This window comes from Eriocheir sinensis, chromosome 62, assembly GCF_024679095.1.
Source record: "Eriocheir sinensis breed Jianghai 21 chromosome 62, ASM2467909v1, whole genome shotgun sequence".
Lineage (NCBI taxonomy): Eukaryota > Metazoa > Arthropoda > Malacostraca > Decapoda > Varunidae > Eriocheir > Eriocheir sinensis.
In genome coordinates, this window is record NC_066570.1 from 5,475,034 (window position 1) to 5,495,388 (window position 20,355).

The 20,355-nt window shown below is 47.8% G+C and overlaps 1 protein-coding gene across 1 annotated transcript in view; it reads left to right on the forward strand.

Annotated features, from left to right (window-relative positions):
- The first annotated feature begins 826 nt into the window (after positions 1–826).
- LOC126986651 (uncharacterized) overlaps positions 827–20,355 on the forward strand; it is a 29,694-nt gene continuing 10,165 nt past the window's right edge. The window contains exons 1-7 of the mRNA XM_050842926.1: positions 827–4,079; positions 16,154–16,259; positions 17,357–17,499; positions 17,728–17,928; positions 19,172–19,282; positions 19,565–19,714; positions 19,934–20,044. Of these exons, the coding sequence (XP_050698883.1) occupies positions 1,503–4,079; positions 16,154–16,259; positions 17,357–17,499; positions 17,728–17,928; positions 19,172–19,282; positions 19,565–19,714; positions 19,934–20,044 (3,399 nt within the window). The 5' untranslated portion in view covers positions 827–1,502. The remainder of the gene's footprint in view (positions 4,080–16,153; positions 16,260–17,356; positions 17,500–17,727; positions 17,929–19,171; positions 19,283–19,564; positions 19,715–19,933; positions 20,045–20,355) is intronic.

Below are 20,355 nucleotides of genomic sequence, written 5' to 3' on the forward strand. Positions count from 1 at the left end.
AGAGAGAGAGAGAAGTTAAAGGAGTTGAGAGACAAGGATGAAAGTAGAGAACAGGGAGGAGGAGGAGGAGGAGGAGGAGGAGGAGGAGGCGTAAAGTGAGATGAGGTAGAGAATGGAGAAGTCAGGAGATGAAAGGAAGGGAAGCGAAGTGGCAAATAAAAGAGAGAGAGAGAGAGAGAGAGAGAGAGAGAGAGAGAGAGAGAGAGAGAGAGAGAGAGAGAGAGAGAGAGAGAGAGAGAGAGAGAGAGAGAGAGAGAGAGAGAGAGAGAGAGAGAGAGAGAGAGAGAGATCAAATGAGAGCAAAGAGGGAGAGAGGGAGGGATGGAGAGAAGAAAGGAGAGGAGGGGGGGGGAGGAGCGAGTCTCTCACCTGCTCGATGTGTACAGGTGTGAGCATCAGCTGATAAGGTCACCACCACCACCACCACCACTTCCTCCTCTTCCTCCTCCTCCTCCTCCTCCTCCTCCTCGACGGCAATTACCGCGCTCATAGAGAGAGAAACCATTACCGCCGAATACCTCGACCCCTGCCATTCTCTCTCTCTCTCTCTCTCTCTCTCTCTCGCGTGTCGTGTTGCAATAGTTGAATGTTGCTTAGTGTCGGTTTAAACACACACACACACACACACACACACACACACACACACACACACACACACACACACATTAACGTATCAGATTGAAACAAAAAAGTGAAGGTGAAAAAGATACTTGTTAACTTTTTTTTTTTTTTTTTTGGGGGGGGGGATGATTGAGGGGGAGCATTTGGGGTATTTTGTGGTTTTTTTTTTTTTTTTCTTTTCTCTTAATTCTCGTGTTCGTAAACTATGGATGTGTAAATTCCAACCTCATGACAAGACTCCCTATGGACATTGTTCCCTTCTTCTCTCACCCCCACCCGCGCCATGTTTCTTTCATACGCATTTGACATTACTTAACTGAGTGTCGCAAAACCCGTGACGCCTACAGTGTCAGGCAAGTTGGTTGCACGTAACTTGTCAAAGGATTACAGTGCACCTCGTAACTTGAGCCTTTGTGTGTTTGTTTGTTATCAAGTGTGTCTCATGTTAAGGAAAGATTGAGCAGCCGAGGATGGCTTAAGTGACATACGGAGTTTGACTGAACGATTCTGAACCGATACCATCGTGGCTTATCTTTTAGTGTATCAGTGATTTCAGAGTTGCGTCACATCCGTAATAAATCGTGGACGTTTTTCTTGCCTTACGCCTCCCGCTCATCTGAAGTGCCTCGGGATGTGCGAGAATCAGGCAATGGCTTAAGTGACTTAACTGAAAACTACCTGGAAGGCGAGAAGGACCTGAGGAGTGAGATGAGAGGGAGGGAGGAAGGGTCTGTTGGTGGAAGAATCATGGCGGTGAAAAACACTTGCATATAAGCACCATTTCGTGCCTACCAGCTACAAACAAGTCGCTGGTGAACATTACGTGACCTGCACCGCCGGCCTCTGTAGGTGCTGGACGTGGAAGCATCGCGGCTGGAAACATGATGCCGCCGCCGGGCACGTTCCCCACCGAGCCGAACGACCCTCGCGGCGAACAGAGGCCACAGGAGTCAGATGAGACGGCCACGATAGACTCTCTGCAGTGTGAGGCTTCGGAGTCTCAGGGTCTGTTAGAAGTCGATGACCCCCAACAAAGACCATCGTCGTCTCACTCGCACACAGCAGCCGGGGACCACGACGCTGCCCCAAGACAAGCCGCTCCCGTCAGCGAGCACAGGCACGGCCCGGCGGTCGTCAGTAATCCTCTCTTCGTACGGTCATTCAAAAGGCGAGTTCGGACCCGTGAGCGGCGAGGGTACAGGTACAAGTCCCTGGGCAGCACCGCTGAGCTGAGGCCGCTCGCGAGGCAGGGGGAGGAGGATGATGGCGAGGCCGATGATGACTGGGAGGTGGACGAGACGTTTATTGGCGGCGTGAGAGACGCGCCGCTGATTGAGGAGCGCGACGAGAGTGACCCCTGTGACCTCGGCTCTCCTGGATCCGACAGTGTGTTTTCGTCGCACCACAGCCCCTCGCCGACGCTGTCCCCGGTCACCTCGCCCAAGAAGAGTGACAACAAAACGGATTTCCTGGCTCGATGGTGGGCCTCGCCCTCGTCGCCGCCCGGCAACTCTGATCTCGATACTCACCAAGAACCGAAGGAGCGAAGCACCGGACTCGGCTTCCTCTCGCGGCTCAGCAAAAGTGTTTCTCCAAAAAAGAAGCACCACAGGCCCCCCTCGATGTCCTCGGGCGGCGACTCGTCTTGGGAAAACATGACAGACGCGTCCACGATCAGCGGCGGCGAGGCGGCGCCCACATCGCCGAAGCCACAAGGGAACCCGCCGGCCGCCTCCTCACCGCCACGAGCCAGCCTGCCCGCCTCCCCCGAGTCCGCGCCGCGGCCCACCAAGATACCTGTCAGGACGGTGCCTGCAGCAGGCAGTGCCAAGAGTCCCCAGCTTAGTCCAACGAAGGGCGTGGCGACAGAAACCCGCTCACCACAAGACCAAAATAACAGTCCCCCAAGCACGTCACCCCCGCCTAAACTCCCGCCACCGCCTCTCAGCAGGAAGTACGGGGTGCGCCACCACTCCAGGCGGTCCTCCTCGAGTCAGCCTGACGAGCCCCGCACCCTGAGCACCAGAGGCAGCGTCGAGAGGTCCGAACAGGAAAACAGAGTCACAACATCTCCATACATGTGTAAGGACACTCCATCCTCCCCAAAAGAGATACGGAGTGCTGGGGTGCTGGAGACCATGGAGCGGCTGACCCCTCCGCTTGGGCCACACTCTGCCCCCTGGAGCCTGGGCACCGGCCAGGCTCCCTCCCCAGGGTCAGCGGCCACCGTTGAGGCGACGCTAGCCGAGACGAGTCCCTCGACACGCACACGAGACGCGAGTCCACGTAAGAACAAGTTTTTCCCGGGATTTGTTTTCCTTAGCGACGGCAGCGCCAAGAAGAGTGAGGCGGAAAGGGGATCCCTGAAGGAGCGTGGCAGCACCGCCGAGCGCAAGGTGAACGAGGCCATCGCCACGCTGAGCCAGGGACGCCTGAGGAGGGTGGGGGCTCTGAGGAAGGGCGAGGACCTGCACCGCCTCATCGGAACGGCCCCCGCTCACCCCGGTGAGGCCGCTGCGCCAGGGAAACCAAAGGATGACCGCGAGGCTCCGGAGGATGGAGGGACGCCGCACACCGGGCCAGCCGCTTGGAGTTCCCAAGGGAACACTGCTGGCACCCTGGAAAATAAAGACGAAGTGAAGGGTGTGAGGCAGCAGCCGCAGGTGTTGGTGAGCCAGGCTGAGGCGGGACCCCCAGACACGGGTCCGAGGCAGCTCTCTGAGAGGTTCGTGAAAAACAGGCCCAAGCGCCCCATGGAGCGATCAACTTCTGTTCCATTCTGGAGTAAACTTCAACTCCAGGAGGCCGCACAGATCTGTGGCGGGGCTGCCCCCTCTCAGGCCCTCGACGGTGATGCTCTTGAAGCCAAGACTCGCCGGCCTGAAGGTAAGATCGAGCACGTGGCCCGCTACGCCCTGGAGCAAAGGAGGGCGTCCCACAAGCGAGCCAGGTCCCAGGACGCTACAAGAAGCTTCTGCGCTGAGCTCACTCTTGGCCTCACCCCCAGCAGATCCTCCTCCCATGAAAACCTGGCCAAGAGGGACAAGGCTCAGACGTCGGGGGCGGCGATGACCATCCTGTTTGTAGAGGGCGAGCGGGAGGACGAGGCGTCTCAGGGGAGCCTGGGGCCCCGAGCGCCCAAGCGGCACACCAGCTGCATCGACGTGGTCTTGGCCGGCCAGAACGATCAACAACAGTCATCTTTCACCCGCGGCCTGTGGGACTCCAAGCTCAGGAGCGTGTCCGCGGCGTGTCTAGCCAAGAAGAACTCCGGAGGCAAGTCGCCACAGAGCACCAAGTGGTTTGATGACGCGGCGACCCCCCCGGACCAGACGGAGGGCGAGGGGATCCCCATGGCGTCCCAGCACGTGTACACGTCCCCCTACGAGATGCTGGCGCAGCCCAAGGAGCGGCCCTACCTCCAGCGACTCATGGGCGTCTTCCCCATGCTGGGAGCGGTAAGTCCAGCGTCACGATACTCCAAGTCCCTGACCCGATTGTTGTGTCTCCTCGGCTTCTTGAGTTCCATTCTGTATCCGTTCATTTTTTCTACTTTTCGCTGTATACTCGAATTCCATGCCTTCATGGAGTTAATCTTATTGTATATAGTTTACTAGAACTTAGTGTTTTATTGATTTTTTTTTAAATAACAGTATCATTACTATTATCTTTAATGTTTTCATTATTGTTTGTTGCTATATTTTTCATTATCGTTTTTCATTATCGTAGCACGGACGAGCCGAACATACGAGGAATAGCTTCAGATCAAGAACAGACGAATTGATCACTGACGAAACGTAAACAGCCTCACATATCAGCTCCCGCGGTTCTCAGGAAGAAGGAATTTTAAAGCTCGGAATGAAGGACGCACGAGTATTGAGAAGCAAACCCCATCCCGGCCTTTGGCACCGAGGCCGGCGGGGCGCGGGGGGGTGGGCTCACTGTGGGGACGTGTGTGGGCTGTGTGGAAGGCAGGCGATGGAAGGCAGGCGGTGTAAGGCAGCCGATCAAGGGGTCGCTCGCTACACACCACCGAGGCTCTGCTTGCCGACGACTCGATATTGTACAAGTTCTCTCGCTGACCACTTTTATCGTCCAGACTCGGCGCTTGCGAACTACTTAATAATTGCTCTCGTTTATAAAAGAAAAAGTAGAGATGATTTCATGCAGTCTAGTTGTGATATAAACTTCCCTCTACACTCTCTCTCTCTCTCTCTCTCTCTCTCTCTCTCTCTCTCTCTCTCTCTCTCTCTCTCTCTCTCTCTCTCTCTCTCTCTCTCTCTCTCTCTCTCTCTCTCTCTCTCTCTCTCTCTCTCTATCTATCTATCTATCTATCTATCTATTTCTATCTATCTATCTCTAAGCTTTATCCAGATTCTTATTTTCTGCTCTGCCTTGTTGCAACGTCAAGATTGTCTGCAAAATTAGTCTGGTTATTACTCGCTGTCATTCGCTTTCACGGAACTTCCTAAAAAAAATCAAATATTGGAAACTGGAAACGAAGAGAGAGAGAGAGAGAGAGAGTTGGAGAGTAAAATACACACACACACACACACACACACACAGATAGACAAGGTTTGCATAAGGAGAGAGAGAGAGAGAGAGAGAGGAGTAATGAATAACCTTCTCCTAGTCTCTTCCTCCTCCCTTTATCTCCACTGTCTCCTCCTCCTCCTCCTCCTCCTCTTCCTCCTCCTCTTCCTCGTTCCACGCCTCACCTCCCATTCTTCTCCCTAAATCTCTTCTTCTCCTCCTCCTCTTCCTCCTCCCTTCACCTTTCCCTCTTCCCCGTTCCTCTTCACCTCCCCTCTCTCTTCTCCCCTCCCTCTTCTTCTTCCAGTCTCCCCTGTTCCTTTCTCTTTTAGGCCCTTTAGCCATCATCAATCGGGAAGCCTCATAATTAATAAAGAAAACTCATCAATCTCTCACCGGCGGGCTTCTGGGACGAGGCGAGTAGTGTAAGAGGAGGAGGAAGGGGTGGAGTGTCCTGGGAAAGTGAGGTGTGGCGAGTGATGGTCGTGGTGGTGGTGGTGATGAAGGGGCGGGTCAGTGTAAGAGGTTTAATGGTAGTCAGCCGCCGTATGCTCAAACATCTCGAGAGACACATTTGACACGGCTATCGCGTTATCTTCTGTACTATGGACCTAAAGAAACACACAAGGCTTTCGTAGGAGTTTGGGGCATTTCCAGGGCTAGTTTTATTATCCCGTTATTAGGTTGACCATTCTTCTGTACCATGGACCTAAAGAAACACACAAGGCTTTCGTAGGAGTTTGGGGCATTTCCAGGGCTAGTTTTATGATCTCGTTATTAGGTTGGCCATTCTTCTGTACCATGGACCTAAAGAAACGCACATTTTGACCAGGCTTTCGTAGGAGTTTGGGGCATTTCCAGGGCTAGTTTTATGATCCCGTTATTAGATTGACCATTCTTCTGTACCATGGACCTAAAGAAACGCACATTTTGACAAGGCTTTCGTAGGAGTTTTGGGCATTTCCAGGGCTAGTTTTATGATCCCTGTTATTAGGTTGGCCATTCTTCTGTACCATGGACCTAAAGAAACACACATTTGACAAGGCTTTCGTAGGAGTTTGGGGCATTTCCAGGGCTAGTTTTATGATCTCGTTATTAGGTTGACCATTCTTCTGTACCATGGACCTAAAGAAACGCACATTTTGACAAGGCTTTCGTAGGAGTTTGGGGCATTTCCTGGGCTAGTTTTATGATCCCGTTATTAGGTTGACCATTCTTCTGTACCATGGACCTAAAGAAACACACATTTGACAAGGCTTTCGTAGGAGTTTGGGGCAATTCCAGGGCTAGTTTTATGTCCCTGTTAATAGACTGACCCTTCTTCTGTACCATGGACCTAAAAAAACACACATTTGACAAGGCTTTCGTAGGAGTTTGGGGCATTTCCAGGGCTAGTTTTATTATCCCGTTATTAGGTTGACCATTCTTCTGTACCATGGACCTAAAGAAACACACATTTGACAAGGCTTTCGTAGGAGTTTTGGGCATTTCCAGGGCTAGTTTTATTATCCCGTTATTAGGTTGACCATTCTTCTGTACCATGGACCTAAAGAAACACACATTTGACAAGGCTTTCGTAGGAGTTTGGAGCATTTCCAGGGCTAATTTTATGTCCCTGTTAGTAGGTTGACCATTCTTCTGTACCATGGACCTAAAGAAACACATTTGACAAGGCTTTCGTAGGAGTTTGGGGCATTTCCTGGGGTAGTGTAATGACCCTGGCAAAAAGGAGATTAATCGGGTTCTAATGAGTGTTTTTTTAGGTCCATGGTACAGAAGAATGGTCAGTCTATTAATAGGGACATAAAATTACTGAATTAAACTCCAAACCTTGTCCATTTTTAGGTCCATGGTACAGAAAAATCAACAGGGACATAAAGCCCTGAAACTCCTACGAAAGCCTTGTCAAATGTGTGTTTTTTTAGGTCCATGGTACAGAAGAATGGTCAGTCTAATAACAGGGACATAAAACTAGCCCTGGAATTGCCCCAAACTCCTACGAAAGCCTTGTCAAATGTGTTTCTTTAGGTCCATGGTACAGAAGAATGGTCAACAATGAAAATGATAAAAGTAATAGTGATGATAATGATTAGAGCAAACAACAACGGCCATAGAAAAAAAAAAAAACCACGTGACCACCGAAGACGAACGAGAGCAATTAAATATCTCCCCCTGACGCGCGGCTTGGCGGGTGATTTGTCCGGCCGGCGGGGAGTGATTGGCGGCTGGTAATCCAATGCTTTACCTGTCAACCGTGAACTTTAACCCCTCCCCCCTCCACCACCCCTCCCCCCCCTGCCCCTCCCCACGCGTTGCATAGGTCCATATTAAACGTATTGGGCTCCCATCATTATTTCCCAAGCCCACAGAGAAGGTTAACCGGGTATTCATGGGGGGCTTCATGGTGCAGTGGTTAGCACACTCGGCTCACAACCGAGAGATCCCGGGTTCGATTCCCGGGCGGAGTGGAAAAATTTGGGCGGCTTTTCCGATACCCTACGCCCCTGTCCACCCAGCAGTGAATGGGTACCAGGTATTAATCGGGGGTTGTGTCCCGTCTCCTGGGATCTGTTCCCTTCTCCTATAATTCCTTCCCCTTCTGTCTCTCTCCGGCATGACCACAGATGTTGCGCCGACTAAACGAAACTTTCCAAAACTTTCCATCCTATCGCCACCCTCTTTGTTTGAGAGTTCAGTAATCGAAACAAGGGGGAAAATACCGTAGAATAATATGAATAAGACTAATATCCTCTCCTCGTGTTCCATCCCACCGCCATCCTCTATTTGAGAGTCTCCTCGCGGGAAGGTTCAGTAATCGAAACAAGGGGGGAAATACCGTAGAATAATATGAATAAGACTAATGTCCGCCCCTTCGCCTTCCCTTTCCCTAATCTTCACCTTTCTCTACCTTTCCTTTTTACTCCTCTTCTTAACCTGCCCTCCCTTCCATCACCAATCTGCCCTCCTCCCTCCCCTGGCCTGCCTCAACCTACCTCACACATAGCCTGCCTCTCTGACCTGCCTATTCCACCTTCCACTTTTTTACCTTCCACAGCCTACCTTGCCTCACCCTAAACCTGCCTCAACCTACCTCACATATGGCCTGCCTCTCCGACCTTCTCCCCTTAACCTTCCTCTCCCCCTTTGACCTACCTCAGCCTACTCTACCTCTCCGACCTTCCATCCTTTGACCTTTCTCAGCCCAGCCTCACCCCTGACCTCCGGCGGCCCCAGTGACCTTAACCATTAGCCGCCCGACCTGCCTCAACACCGGCCTGCCTCGCTCTTGTCAGCCTGTAATAATTTAGACTTTCCACCCCCCAACCCCAAGCGGACTCCATTTTGCTTGATTCTCTCTCTCTCTCTCTCTCTCTCTCTCTCTCTCTCTCTCTCTCTCTCTCTCTCTCTCTCTCTCTCTCTCTCTCTCTCTCTCTCTCTCTCTCTCTCTCTCTCTCTCTCTCTCTCTCTCTCCACCCCCCCCTCCTTCCCTCCCTCCCACCCTCCCAGTTGATCTCTCTACTCCTACCCTCTCTCCCTCCCTCCTTTCCTCCCTCTCTCCCTCCCTCCCCCCGCTCGTTGGGCCCATGTGAAAAGGTCAAAGGAACATGTGTTTAAAGATGAGATCCCAGGGTTAATATCTGTGTGTGTGTGTGTGTGTGTGTGTGTGTGTGTGTGTGTGTGTGTGTGTGTGTGTGTGTGGTATGGATAGGAATACAGATAGGTAGAGATAAAAGATGGATACACACAAACACAGAAAAAGAAAGAAAGATTGAAAGAAAGAAAGAAAAAAAGAAGGATGGAAGGATGGATGGATGGATGGATGGATGGAAGGAAGGAAGGAAGGAAGGAAGGAAGGAAGAAAGAAAGAAAGAAAGGAAAAGAAGAAAAGTAAATGAATAAAAAATAAAAAAAGATAAAAGAGAATGACATACAGTAAACGAGAAGAAAAACAGAGAGAGAGAGAGAGAGAGAGAGAGAAAGGAAATCCCAAAACATACACATAAAATCGCAGTGTTCTCAATATGCAAAACAGAATATGAAAATTACTCTGCATAAAAATATATATCATGTCAGAGAGAGAGAGGCATGGTTTGTCCACACTGTCAGATGGAAATAAAAAAAAATGGAAGAAAAGGTTTATGATGTAGAAAGTGAGTGAGAAGACTGGCCTAAGGGAGGAGGAGGAGGAGGAGGGAAAGAATAGGCTGGATAAATAAAGAGACAACAACAATAAAGAGCAAAGGAGGAAGAGGAGGAGGAGGAGGGAAAGAATGGGCTGGATAAATAAAGAGACAACAACAATAAAGAGGAACAAAGGAGGAGGAGGAGGAGGAAAAGAATGGGCTGGATAAATAAAGAGACAACAACAATAAAGAGGAACAAAGGAGGAGGAGGAGGAGGAGGAATACATAGGAAGAACAGACACCAGAAGACCTATCGGTCTATGGCGAGGGTGTCTGTTTACTACCGCTACTACTAGTAATCTACGTGTGGCAGGACAGGACAGAAAAGATGAAGGCTCCTCCCCACCCACCTCTCCCTCCGGCAACGTGCCGGCAGGAAATAGTTAGAAGAGAACACCATGTACCTTTAAGGAAGAAAGGGACATGGAAATTTTACAGTAAAGAGAGAAATAAGAGGAAATTACTACCCTTAACTTACACTACTGGTAACCTAAGCTGTGGGGGAAAATGACTTCATTACATAAGAACATAAGAACATAGAAACACAGGGAGACTGGAAGAGGACGAGTGGCCTACACAGGGCAGCCCCAGAATCCCCCCTAATACCCACGATGGGTGAGGTGTAGTTTCAGGGGCACAGGTGGAGGCTTGATCCTCGTTTTACCGGCGGTACTAGGCACGCACCAGTACCCTGTCACCTTACTGCACCCACACCTCACTCCACCTGTCATGGGGACATTAACTGTTGCTTTACTCTATTGTTGACTTTCGCTACTTGCAATCTAGGTTGTGGGGGAGAATTATATGAATATAGGTTGAGGTCTTGCTGCAATCTGTCTGAAAACATGCGAAAAAGGGTCAGTATAATCTTATATCCCTGAAGTACTTATCCAAAGAAGACTTAAAGCTATTGATACTCTGTGCGCTAACTACTGACGGTGGGAGTCTATTCCAGTGATCGACGACTCTATTATTGAAAAAACTTCTGCGCACCAATGTGTTACATCGGTTTCCCTTTAACTTCATACCGTTGCTGCGTGTTCTTGTGTTGGTGTCTCTCTGAAATAGACTATCTGGGTTAATGTCGAATCCATTAAGGATTTTGAACACTTCAAATTAAGTCCCCTCTTATCCTTCGCTTTTTTAGGGAAAACATATCTAAACGCTTTAAACGCTCGTCATATGGCAAGTTTCGGAGCGCTGGAATTTGTTTGGTTGCTCGTCGCTGTATCTTTTCTAGCAAAACTTGATCTTTGATATAGTTCGGTGACCAGAACTGAACGTCGTATTCTAGGTGTGGTCTTACAAATGCTAAATATAATCTTTTCATAAGTTCGGGTGATTTATAATCAAAGTTTCTTGAGATTAATCCCAACATTATATTGGCTTTTTTACTCGCTGCAGAACATTGATCGCTCATTTTAATTTTGTTACTGATAATGACACCAAGATCTTTTTCTTGTTTTACTTCGCTGAGCTCATGTCCTTGAATCTGATATTTAAAGTTAGGATTTTTTTCACCTATGTGCATTACTTTACATTTATCAACGTTAAAACTCATTTGCCATTTTTCGCTCCAGTCGGCAAGTCTTATTAAGTCTGATTGAATGTTCTCGCAACTTTGACTGTTCATTACCGTACCTCCTAATTTGGTGTCGTCGACGAATTTGGGTACTTTTGATAGGATATCAGTTTCTAAGTCGTTCACGTAAATTATGAAGTGTTGGCCCCAGGACCGAACCTTGGGGAACGCCACTGGTGACGGGTTGCCAATCCGATGCTTCACCATTAAGAACTACACGCTGTTCTCTGTCAGTGCGCCAGTCATGAATCCACGCACATAGATGGTCGTTAATACCGTGGGAACGCAGTTTTGAAATAAGCCTAACGTGAGGAACTTTATCAAACGCTTTCTGAAAATCTAGGTAAATTACGTCATATGGGCTTCGGGCGTCCCAACATGTATAAACATCGTTGAAAAAGGTTAATAGGTTGGTTAGGCAAGACCGATTACTACGAAATCCATGCTGACTATCTGTTATCAATTCATTTGTTTCAAGGAAAGTGATCATTTTATCCCTGATTATTTTTTCGAATAGTTTAATTAGGACAGACGTAAGGCTGATAGGACGATAATTACTGGCTTGTTTTTTGTCTCCTTTTTTAAAGATCGGGGTAATATTGGCCTTTTTCCACTCGAGAGGCACACTGGCCTGTGCTAATGACTTGTTGAATATTAATGTTATGGGTAATTCTAGCTGTTGACTACATTCTCTTAACACGCGAGGAGATAAATTGTTGGGGCCCGGAGATTTATTTGGATCTATCCCCTGCAGGTACGCACGCACCTCGCTGATATCAATTTCGGTCAGTGCAAGCTTATGTTCTTCAGGGTCTTGAAAAATTTTCTTCGGGGCTGGAATCGATGTCATGTTCTCTTTTGTAAATACGCTACTAAAGGTTGAATTTAGGACCGACGCCATGCCTTTATCATCACTAATCGTATTGCCACTTAATAGTAGTGGGCCGATATTATTTTTAACAGTTTTTTTGTTTCTTATGTAACTGAAAAATAACCTTGGATTTTTCCTGGCATCAAGTGATATTTTCATCTCATATTCGCGTTTCTGTTTTCTGATTTTCCTTTCGCACTCTCTCTTGACATTGATGTAATTAGTATGATCCTGTGAATTATGTGTCAGTTTATATTTCTTATATAGTTTTCTTTTTTCGACGATGATTTTTTGTAGGTAATTATTCATCCACAACGGTTTTTGATTATCAGTCCTTCGTGGCTTGAGTGGAATGAATTTATTTACACTCGCTGTGATTTGTGCAGTAAAACGATTATACATTTCCAGAACGCTGACGTCGTTGGCAAATGATTCCAATTTACTGAAGCCAGTTCTCTTTTTAGATCCGTAAAATTTGCTTTAGTATAATTAGGTATTAAGAGTGAGTTTGTTCGTGCTTTTGTTTCAATATTCAAGGCACATCTTATTATGTTGTGGTCACTGCTTGCAAATGGCTCGCCTACCTCACAGGCAGTTATGAAATGACTATCGGTCGCGAAGATTAAATCAAGAATATTATTTCCGCGTGTCGGAGGAGGAGAGGAGAGGAAGAGGAACAAGAGGAGGAGGAGGAGGAAAAGAATGGGCTGGATAAAGAAAGAGACAACAAGAATAAAGAGGAGCTGAAGAGGAGGAAGAGGAGAAAGAGGAGGAGGAGGAGGAGGAGGAAAAGAATGGGCGGATAAATAAAGAGAAAACAAGAATTAAAAGGAGCAGAAGAGGAGGAGGAGGAGACAGAAGAAGAGATGGAAGAGGAGGAGGAGGTGAAATAAATGAGATATATAAAGATAACGAGAAAAGAAAGAGATGAAATTAAGTGAGAAAGACGATCAGAAGGAGGAGGAGGAGGAGGAGAATGGAGAAAAGGAGAAAATTGAGAAAGGAGAAAGAAGGAAGAAAAAACGAAAACAAAAAATGAGAACAAGAAGAACAAGAGGAAACGAAGGAGAGAGAGAGAGAGAGAGAGAGAGAGAGAGAGAGAGAGAGAGAGAGGCGGAATAAAAAAAAATAAAAAACAGCTGATTCAGTACAATTTTTGGCTCTTTAAACTTACAACGTGTCTCAACATGAAATAAACGTGATAGAAGAGAGGTATTGATTAATTGAAGGGGAGGAGGAGGAGAGGAGGAAGAGGAGGAGGAAGGAGAGGAGGAGTTTTCAGGATGTGTCAAAATGTAAGTTCATAGATCATAATGACTATTATTATTATTATTATTATTATTATTATTATTATTATTATTATTATCATTATCATCATCATCAATATTATTTGTCATTATCATCATTCTCTCTCTCTCTCTCTCTCTCTCTCTCTCTCTCTCTCTCTCTCTCTCTCTCTCTCTCTCTCTCTCTCTCTCTCTCTCTCTCTCTCTCTCTGTCTATCTATCTATCTATCTATCTATCTATCTCTCTCTCTCCATGTCATATACATTTTCCTTACTTCCGTCCCCTTCCATTCTCTTCTTGTATCTTCGTTCTGCCTTCCTTCCTTCTTCTCCGCCACCTTCCCGCCCTTCACGCCCCCAAGGCCGCCTCTAAGAGTGTCCCGGGGCGGAGGGGGCGTTAAAGGGACCGCCAGGAGGGTGAAAGAAAGACCCGAGCATTTCACGGCCCTCGTCCCTCGCTCCCTTTTTCTGGGAATCAAGAGAATTCTACAGAGAAATGATTTTAGCTCTAAGGGAGACCGCGTGCCCCGCCTCAATGGTCCGGGAGGGAGGGAGGGAGGAGAGGAGGAAAGGAGAGAGGTAGGAAAAGAAGGAGGAGGAAGGGAGTGAAGTAGAGAGAATAGAAGGGAAGGAGGGAGGAGAAAAGGGGGAGAGAGAGAGAGAGGAGGAGGAGGAGGAAGAGGAGGAGGAAGGGACAAAACAAGTGAGTAAAGAATTAAATTGGATGTGTTAGTTATGAAGGAGGCAGCTACAGAGAGAGAGAGCAAACATAAGAAAGATAGAAGGAAGAAAGCAATTAAGCAAGAAAAGAAAAAATATTGAATGAAGGGAATGAGAAGAGAAAAAGTTGGAACAGAAGAGAGAGAGATTCATTTGAACCCCCCCACCACTTTGTTTCCTTACCAAGAGCGTAATGGAAAAATTAGTAAAAGAAAAAAAATGAAAATATGGAGAGGAAAATTAAGTTTGAGAGAGAGAGAGACTAGCCATTCCCTTCCTTTCCTCTACCTATCTACCACTTCTATCCCTTCCTATCCCCGTTTCCTATCCCTTCCAACCCCTTACCACCCCTTCCAAGCCCATACCACCCCTTCCAACCCCTTACCACCCCTTCCAATGCCTTACCACCCCTTCCAACGCCTTACCACCCCTTCCAACCCCTTACCACCCCTTCCAACCCCTTACCACCCCTTCCAACCCCTTACCACCCCTTCCTCGCTCTTCAAATTCCTCCCTGTCGCTTCCCTTCTCTCCCCTTACGACAAAATCACGTCCTCGGCTCCTAATAACATTCTCTCTTGTCCTACTCTACTTCTCACCCTCCTCGACCCTTTTATCAAGTCTCTCTCCTTCCTTCCTATCCTCCCCCTCCCCTATCCTTCTCTCCTTCCAGCTTCCTTTCTTTCCTTCACTCCCCTCCTCTCTCCTTCCTTCCTCCCCTCTCCCTTCTCCTTTCCTCCTATTCTTTCTCCTTCCTTCCTATCCTCCCCCTCCCCTATCCTTCTCTCCTTCCAGCTTCCTTTCTTTCCTTCGCTCCTCTCCTCTCTCCTTTCTCTCCTTCCTTCCTCTCCTCTCTCCTTCCTTCCTCCCCTCTCCTTTTCCCTCCTCTCCCTTCTTCTTTCCTCCTATTCTTTCTCCTTCACTTCTCTCCTCTCTCCTTCCTTCCTCCCCTCTCCCTTTCCCTCCTCCCCCTTTCCTCCTAACCTAACCTTACCTTACCTTACCTTACCTTACCTTACCTTACCTTACCTTACCTTACCTTACCTTACCTTACCTTACCTTACCTTACCTTACCTTACCTTACCTTACCCTTGCCTTACCTTACCTTGCCTTACCTTACCTTGCCTTACCTTACCTTACCTTGCCTTACCTTACCTTGCCTTACCTTACCTTACCTTACCTTACCTTGCCTTACCTTACCTTGCCTAACCTTACCCTTACCTTGCCTTACCTTGCCTAACCTTACCTTACCTTGCCTTACCTTACCTTACCTTACCTTACCTTACCTTACCTTACCAAACCATGCCTAAACATACCTTACCTTACCTTACCTTACCCTACCTTACATACCTTACCTTACCTTACCTTGCCTTGCCTTACATACCTTGTACCTTACCTTACCATACCTTACCTTACCTTATACCTTACCATACCTTACCTTACATACCTTACCTTACATACCTTACCTGTACATACCTTTTTACCTTACATACCTTGCCTTACCTTGCCTTTGTACCTTACATACAACACCTTGCCTTACCTTACCTTACCTTACCTTACCTTGCCTTATTGTACCTTGCCTTGCCTTACCTTACCTTGCCTTACCTTACCTTACCTTGCCTTATTGTACCTTGCCTTACCTTGCCTTACCTTACCTTACCTTACCTTACCTTCACTTACCTTACCTTTCTTGCCTTGCCTTACCTTGCCTTATTTTACCTTACCTTACCTTACCCTTACCTTACCTTACCTAACCTTGCCTAACCTTGCCTAACCTTGCCTAACCTTACCTTGCCTTACCTTACCTTACCTTACCTTGCCTTACCTAACCTTACCTAACCTTGCCTAACCTTACCTAACCTTGCCTAACCTTACCTAACCTTACCTTGCCTTACCTAACCTTACCTAACCTTACCTTACCTAACCTTACCTTGCCTTGCCTCACTCATATCACTCATCTCATGCCACCAAGCTCACCTCACTCATATCACTCATCTCATGCCATAAAGCTCACCTCACTCCCTCATGCCACCAAGCTCACCTCACTCCCTCATGCCACCAAGCTCACCTCACTCGCTCATATCACTCATCTCATGCCACCAAGCTCACCTCACTCCCTCATACCACTCATCTTATGCCGCCAAGCTCACCTCACTCCCTCATGCCACCAAGCTAACCTCACTCCCTCATATCACTCATCTCATGCCACCAAGCTCACTTCACTCCCTCATGCCACCAAGCTCACCTCGCACTCCCTCATATCACTCATCTCATGCCCCCCCCCCCTCCTTCCCCCCCTCACCTCCCTCCCTCCCTCATATCAAAGCCTCACTCCACTTCTTCCTCCCCCTCGCAGGACAGCAAAATGGACTCCCTGGTGCACCAACTTGACCTCTACAGCAAACAGGGCATTCCAAGGCAGCCACACCTCCTTGCCTGCCAGACCATGGGTGGCGAGCAAGGTACGTGGGTGTGGGTGGGTGTGAGTGTGGGTGTAGGTGTGTTTCTTTCTGTGTGTGTGTGTGTGTGTGTGTGTTTGTGTGGGTGTGGGTATGGGTGTATTTCTATCTCTTTTTCTATGTAACCTCTAAAACTTTCATTCCAGTCTATATATTTTTTTTATTTCTTTCTGTGTGTGTGTGTGTGTGTTTGTGTGGGTGTGGGCATGGGTGTATTTCTATCTCTTTTTCTATGTAACCTTTAAAACTTTCATTCCAGTCTATATATTTTTTTATTTCTTTCTCTCGTGTGTGTGTGTGTGTGTGTGTGTGTGTGTGTGTGTGTGTGTAGAATTGTGTCTTTCATCAATCCCTCCCCCCTTTTTTTTTTTTGCATCAAGGGAAAAAAAACGGTCATCAAATTTACATACCTATTCTATATACCTTTTTTTTATTGTTGCAAGCCCCCTAACACACACACACACACACACACACACACACACACACACACACACACACACACACACACACACACACACACACACACATGCAAGGCCCCCCTCCCTTAACCCCCCTGAACCCCACCCCCAACCGAAAGCCTCTCATTTGCTTTGGTTGAGCAGAACACTTTTTAATTGAGTCACTCCCGATCAGTGGCTCACAATGTGGCCCTTATGACGCGGACTTTGAGGTGCTTCGTTCGGCAATAGACCGGCTAAATGCATCCACGCTAACCATTGGGAGCGACACAGAGGCCAGTCGGGCAGTCAGTCAGACCCTCTCCATGGCGTGCGTGGGGCCTGAAGGGGCTGACCATGTCTGTATATTGTCAGGGTAAAGCTACGCCCCACAGCAGTTATTTCCATTGGCCGAAAAAGAGGCTAATCCTAGTACAGTTCTTTTCCTGTATTTCACAACTAGGTGAATATAACCAGGTAACACACACACACACACACACACACACACACAGACTGGCGCCACTATAAACACTTGCCTACGCCATGACGGGCCCCTCAAGCAAACCTACTGGCACTATAGGCATATACATAAAAATAAATAAATAAATTAATAAAAAATAAAAAATAAAAACACCAGCTGACTAATGGTGTGTTGCCTTGCAGATGTGGTGTTGGAGGACAGCTGGCGTACCTTGGTGGAGGGACAGGACCAGCTGGATGAGAGACAGGAACAGCAGCAGAGCGCCATCTGGGAGCTGGTGGAGACGGAAGCTACTTATATCCACATGCTCAAAGTGATCACCGACGTAAGTGAGAGAGAGAGAGAGAGAGAGAGAGAGAGAGAGAGAGAGAGAGAGGAAATGATAGATGTGTGTGTAATAATAATAATAACAATGAGCAGATTATCTAGTTACGACAGCCATCAGGTATGTGTGTGTGTGTGTGTGTGGTTACTCTTTTTATAGTGATGAGTCAAATCCATATTGTCCCATATAATAATAATAATAATAATAACACTCCCTTCCCCCTTCCAGCTGTTCCTGGCGTGTCTATGCAACCTGCAGAATGAGTCGCTGCTGTACGAGGTGGACACAGACAAGCTCTTCAGCAACATCCAGGAGATCTATTCAGCCAACCTCACCTTCTGGCGCGAGCACGTCACACGCATGTTGGACGCCTCGCGCTCCTCACGCCAACCCCTGGACCCAACCCTCCTCACCGATGCCTTCTACAAGGTGAGCGGGGGAGCCAGGGGTCACACCAGCCCTGGGAGTGTAGGACAGGGATAGCAGTAGGCCAGGAAGACAGTAAATAGACCCAAGAATTAATGAAAGGAAGGTGTCCGCTAGTAGAAGATGGACATTGCAAAGGAAATAGAGAGACAGGAAATCCAACACAACTAACTGAAACAAAAAAAACAGAAAGCAGGACTATAAACAGCATTGATTAGCCCGGTAGCAGCGACGGGCCAAATTTGTGTCTTTACCGTGTAGCAGCGACGGGCCAAATTTGTGTCTTTACCGTGTAGCAGCGATGGGCCAAATTTGTGTCTTTACCGTGTAGCAGCGATGGGCCAAATTTGTGTCTTTACCGTGTAGCAGTGACGGGACAAATTTGTGTCTTTACCGTGTAGCAGCGATGGGCCAAATTTGTGGCTTTACCGTGTATCAGCGACGGGCCAAATTTGTGTCTTTACCGTGTACCAGCGACGGGCCAAATTTGTGGCTTTACCGTGTAGCAGCGATGGGCCAAATTTGTGTCTTTACCATGTAGCAGCAACGGGCCAAATTTGTGCCAAGATATAAACCCCCCAAAATAGATGATGCATAAACTGATCACAAATGCTTTGATATATATTATGAAATGGTTTGTGTGAGTGATGATTTTTTCTCATTTTTCTCGCTTAGAGGGACCATTAAGAAACATGATCCCCGCTGCTACCACTGGGTTAAAGTACACCCAAGAATTAACAAGACAGAAAAAACACTCTCCCTTCCTCTTCTATTCCCTTCATCCTCCCTTTCCTCTCTTTTCATCTATTCCTCACCTCCCTCCTTTATCTTATAACTCACTCTTTCCCATTCCTCTTCCTTCCTGCAGTCCCTTCCCTTCCCTTTCTATCCTCCTTTCTTCTTTCTATGGGGGCTTCGTGGTGCAGTGGTTAGCACACTCGGCTCACAACCGAGAGAGCCCGGGTTCGATTCCCGGGCGGAGTGGAAAAGTTTGGGCGGCTTTTCCGATACCCTACGTAGCCCCTGTCCACCCAGTAGTGAATGGGTACTAGGTATTAATCGGGGGTTGTGTCCCTTCTCCTATAATTCCATCCCCTTCTGTCTCTCTCCGGCACATGACCACAGATGTTGCGCCGACTAAACGAAACTTTCCAACTTTTCTTCTTTCTATCCATCACACCAAGATTATTATTATCATACCAAAACTACCGTCAACGTCAAGTCCTTTTCTCTCTTCCTCCTGCAGTTTGACGAGTTGTTTCACCCGTACACTCGCTACTGCCTCGAGCAAAGCCATTGTCAGCTCTACTGTAAGGAGAAGGACCACGACAACGAGTACTTCAAGATGTACCTGGCTGTGAGTAAGGGGGAGGGGGAGGCTGGCTGGGTGTGTGGGCGAGAGAGAGAGGAATGGAATCTTAGCATTATTTCCTGATGAGGTTGTCTGTCTCTCGTTGAACAGTGATGTGTGGAGGAGGAGGAGGAGGAGGAAGAGAAGGAGAAGGACGAGGGGGAGGAGGAGGAGGAGGAGAAACATGAACCACGATAAGCGACGAAAGATCTAAATGGAAGAATTTGACGAGAGGAGTGCCAGAAGAAGAAGAAGAAGAAGACTTAGTAATCCCTTATCCCATTTCAGTGGTGCGAGACCCAGAAGGAGTGCAACAGACTACGCTTGGTGGACATACTCGTTCAGCCCATGCAGAGGCTCACCAAGTACTCCCTGCTGCTCAAGGCCATCCTCAAAAAGACCAGCCTGAACGACCACAAAGACTGCCTGCATGAGATGGTGAGGCTTGTGTTGTCCCACTTACTAATGCATGGGTAAACCTGCAGCTTCACTCTCTCATCTCGTTCACCTCTTTCCTGCTTAAACTGTGAGATTGAGACAGAGAGACAGAGAGAGACTATCATTTTTCCCTCTCTTCTCTTCTCATATAATTTCACTGTTCACCACTATCTCCTCCTCCTCCTCCTCCTCCACTAATCTCCCTCTCTCCCCCGCCAGATCACTCATGTGGAGAACTTTGTGTCCAATGTGAATTCTGCATTACGACATAAACATGAACAGGAGAGGCTTCAGGACATCTCAAAACGCATCGAAGCCTATGAAGCCGTGGTAAGCTGACTGGGTGGGGGTGGGTGGGGGTGGGTATTTTCCTATTTGTTGTATACAGGGCCTGAGCTATACCCCTTTGGTCTTGCCTACATGTAAATATTTGTCCAGTTTTTCTATAAATTTCCATACAGCCTTTGCCTCCCCACCACTTGTTCAGATTCATTCCGTGTAATTATGTTTCTGTGAGGAAAATTGTACTTTTTTGTGTCATTAGTAAATGTTATCTTTCTTTTTTTTTCCTGTGATCTCTGTGCGTCTGTGTCGGTATGTGTGGGTGGGTGGGTGTGGTCTGAACATCTATATAAATCTAA